Here is a 3,872-nt window from a genome sequence, read left to right as displayed (position 1 = left end):
TAGCTACGAATCGAGCTAATTTGGGTATCGTCAGTTGAGCACAAACATTTTCACACCGTAAACGTAAATAAATGAGCTGCCTGGGTGGTTTTAATTTGGATGGTTTTTCATCCACAAAATGCTATTCTTCTCCCGCTCCAGCCGCTATATAATACCTCTTCCTTCCTCCTACCTCATCGCAATTACCTCTTGTTCATCGTTCTTAAGTTATTAATTCTTCTTTAATTTTAGTTTGGTCTCTGTGTATCTATTTTTTGTGCAAGCTTGGAACCAGATTTAAATTTTAATACCAATGGCGATTATTAACCTTTTGTTGCTGAGTTTCCTGTGGATAACCAGATTTGAAATTGTTCAAGGCTGGACAAACGCTCATGCGACATTTTATGGGGGTGGTGATGCATCCGGCACTATGGGTAATTATCTTTTCTCCTCCATTCCATAGTAATAGCAATAGCAATAGAGTAATATTTTGGTGAATAATGCAAACAAACAAGAATAAATGCAGGTGGTGCGTGTGGGTATGGAAATCTATACGACCAAGGATACGGAATCAACAATGCGGCTCTAAGCACTGCTCTGTTCAATAATGGGCTGACATGCGGAGCTTGCTATGAAATAAAATGCAATGATGACCCACAATGGTGTCTGCCCAATTCGATTGTGGTCACCGCCACCAATTTATGCCCGCCCAACTACGCTCTTTCTAACAATGCAGGGGGGTGGTGTAATCCCCCTCTTCAGCATTTTGATCTTTCAGAGCCAATGTTCAACAGCATTGCAATTCACAAGGCAGGAATAGTCCCTGTTCTCTACCAAAGGTTTCTTCTCCACCCTAGTAGTAGAGAGCTCAATCTTAATAAATAGTGTTCATAGTTAATGTAGATGTTTTTGGATTAGATTGTATAAAGAATTTTTTGCATCAATGTTTTGGATCACATTTCACAATCTATTATTATGATGTAAAAGATTTCTCTTTTACATTCTGATGATAGATCACCAAATGTAATCTGAAATGATGATATAAAAAATCTTTTACATACTAATGATATATGCTTAGTGTGATCCAAAATATTGATGCAAAAAAATCTTAACACAATCTAATTCAGAAACATCTGCATTAATCCTTTATAGATTGTAAAAACTTGATATCATAAGGTGTTCATAATCTTGAACCTGTTCATAATCTTGAACCTGGAATCGATTTCTGTTTTGTTGTAGAGTGGCATGTAAGAAAAGCGGTGGAATTCGGTTCACCATAAATGGCGGCTCCTACTTTAATCTGGTGCTCATCACCAACGTGGGCGGAGCAGGGGACGTGAATGCAGTTTCGATAAAGGGCTCTCAAACAGGGTGGCAGGCTATGAGAAGAAATTGGGGCCAAAATTGGCAGAGCAACAGCAAACTAGACGGGCAAAGCCTTTCATTTCAAGTCACCACCAGTGATGGGAGAACAGTAACCTCTTACAATGTGGCTCCCCCAACCTGGCAATTCGGCCAGACTTTTACCGGTGCTCAGATATAAAACGCAAACACTACCTATATCTTTTTCATAACTTCCAATTTTATGATAATTGTAACTATGTAGATTTTCTTGGGCTTAGCGCTAGATAGAGGTGGATTGTTGGCAACTGCCCTTCTGCGCTCTCATTCCCCAATTCTATTACCACTGTATTGCAGTATGCACTACTAATTTTTTACTCTACTGTAATCCTCCTCGTTGCAAATTTACAATATGAGTGTATGCAACATATTTATCTATAAGAGGTTATCATTTCAATTTTTTATTTTTGTTCACTTGCTTTATTTATTATAATTAAAGAATATTTCTATTTTTTTATTATTTGGCAAACCAATGATGTAAAATAGTAGACTTACCTTTGATGGTAATAAATGTATTTATTTGTTAAAAAATAAGTAATTATTAGAATGGTATACAAAAGGACAAACTCTCATTCATTATTATTATAGAGGAATAATCTAATCACATATACAAATTGTCGTCTATAAGAATCAAAACACCATAATTGACTTAACATTGTTTTAACATCCTAAACATAACTATCCTAATAAATGAAAAGATCCTAATAAATTTAATAGAGCTATGAAGATAAGACAATTAAAATAAACACAAACCATCACAAACACAGATGTCTCCTCTATAATTCTCCATTGATTTTTTTTTCTCCTTCAAATAGATGTATGTGGATCGCACCTACAAGATGCAAGTGTGATAGAAGCAAGATGGTAGCAAAATAAAATGAAATTGACAATGTAAAGATACTTGAAATTTGGTTGTTGAAAATGAGCAATGAGAGATCAATTTATAGAAAATTTGGGATTGATTGGATGGTTAAGATTGATTAGATTTTTTGTTAGATGGACGGACCTCATTGAGCGCACAACAAAGCTACCATTTAGGGAAGGATGAAGATAGAAGAAAGAAAATGGGAAGATATTATGAGAATAAATAATAAAATCTTTAGTTATCTTCTCATAAATACCAAATTAGCAAGTTGAAAGTAAGAGGAAGATTTTAATAATTAAAAATTATTAAATATCTTCATTCCAAAAGATAAATAGAAGAATTAAAAATAAAGAAAATACCCTCTTATAAAAAAATTAATAAACTAGATTTATTAATTATCTCCTCACAAGAAAAAATAGATTTTTGAAGATGCATACTTCATTGTAGAATTTAAAATTAAAATTAATGAGACATTGCTAAAAAGATTGATTTTTGAAAATCAAGGAAAGATATTAGTTTCCAAATTTGAAAATTAGGAGGATTTTATGAGAATATTTAATAATTAAAAATCATTAAATATCTCCATATAAGAGGATAAAACAAAAGAATAATTTTTTTTTAAAAGTAGGAAATATCCTCACATGAGAGGATAATTAGAGATATCTCCTCACAAAAAGCAGATAAATATGAATTAATAAATAAAATTTATTAATTATCCTTATTTTGGAGGAAGATAAATATGATAAATTAATAAAAAATGTTTATCAATTTATTGTTCATATTTATGAGTTAGTTAATTAAAGAAAATAAATTTATTTAATTAATGGACAAAGGAGACAAATAAATAAATTATTTAATTTATTTATTTAAGAATTAGAAGAATTGTTAATAAAAGGGGGTTTAATTAATTAATTAAATGTAAGAGGCCAAATTAGTCAAGCTAACATCTGTAAACCTCAATTTGGTCAAATTGGACAAAAATAGGAAGAATTGGGAGAATTGGGTCAGTAAAGATTGTGCACATGATATGTTAAAAATAGGTGACATAGGTGTTGACCTTTTTTTAGTGTCTACATTTTGCCCCTCTTTGATACAATGCGATTTTGAGCATTGTTTCAAAGAAAATTGAAAAAATATCATGCCCCAAAAAACCAAGGGATGAAGGTAGGATGCCCCCTCGAGAGATTGTTTATGTATTAAAAAAATGAATGATCTCTCGAAAGAAGAGAAGAATGTTAGATGAAAGAGAAAAATGGGAAAATAGAAAATTAGTTAGTAAGAAATGAAAAATGCTAATTAATTATTGAAAAGGGGTTGATTGATATCAAATGAACCATGATAATGATTGATTTGATGAATAGATAGAATGATTGATGGGATAGAAGAAACGTTATCCAAAAGAAATGCAAGTGAGAAGTGAAGAAAGATTAGTGTAATTAAATCTTACTTTCACAAATACAAATAGTAGGTGAGAACCTTTAATTGATATGGCATAATGAAAGCGGCACACCATGGCATTGAAGGCCAGGGCAATAATGCAATCCATTTGCGTAAGTCAGACATGTTGCAAACAAGGAATGATTCAAAACATCCTAAGACATGAGGTGTGTCAAATGTCGAGGTATGT

General features: G+C 32.2%; 1 protein-coding gene across 1 annotated transcript; it reads left to right on the top strand.

Moving 5' to 3' along the window:
* Nucleotides 1-292: 292 nt before the first annotated feature.
* On the top strand, nucleotides 293-1,522 carry LOC131050433 (expansin-A1-like). Its single transcript, XM_057984609.2, has 3 exons — nucleotides 293-413; nucleotides 506-818; nucleotides 1,219-1,522. Exons 1-3 carry the CDS (start codon nucleotides 293-295, stop codon nucleotides 1,520-1,522), a joined length of 738 nt encoding a protein of 245 aa, XP_057840592.1.
* The last annotated feature ends 2,350 nt before the right edge of the window (nucleotides 1,523-3,872 follow it).

The sequence above is a fragment of the Cryptomeria japonica genome, chromosome 10 (genome assembly GCF_030272615.1).
Source record: "Cryptomeria japonica chromosome 10, Sugi_1.0, whole genome shotgun sequence".
Classification (NCBI taxonomy): domain Eukaryota; kingdom Viridiplantae; phylum Streptophyta; class Pinopsida; order Cupressales; family Cupressaceae; genus Cryptomeria; species Cryptomeria japonica.
This window is presented reverse-complemented; position numbering and strand designations above follow the sequence as displayed.

What these genes read in the sequence shown, in the direction of transcription:
- LOC131050433 (XM_057984609.2), top strand. Translation starts at nt 293, where the DNA reads ATGGCGATTATTAACCTTTTGTTGCTGAGTTTCCTGTGGATAACCAGA. An exon ending in TGATGCATCCGGCACTATGG is followed by an intron (nt 414 to 505) that starts GTAATTATCTTT and finishes GAATAAATGCAG; the next exon opens with GTGGTGCGTGTGGGTATGGA. An exon ending in GTCCCTGTTCTCTACCAAAG is followed by an intron (nt 819 to 1,218) that starts GTTTCTTCTCCA and finishes GTTTTGTTGTAG; the next exon opens with AGTGGCATGTAAGAAAAGCG.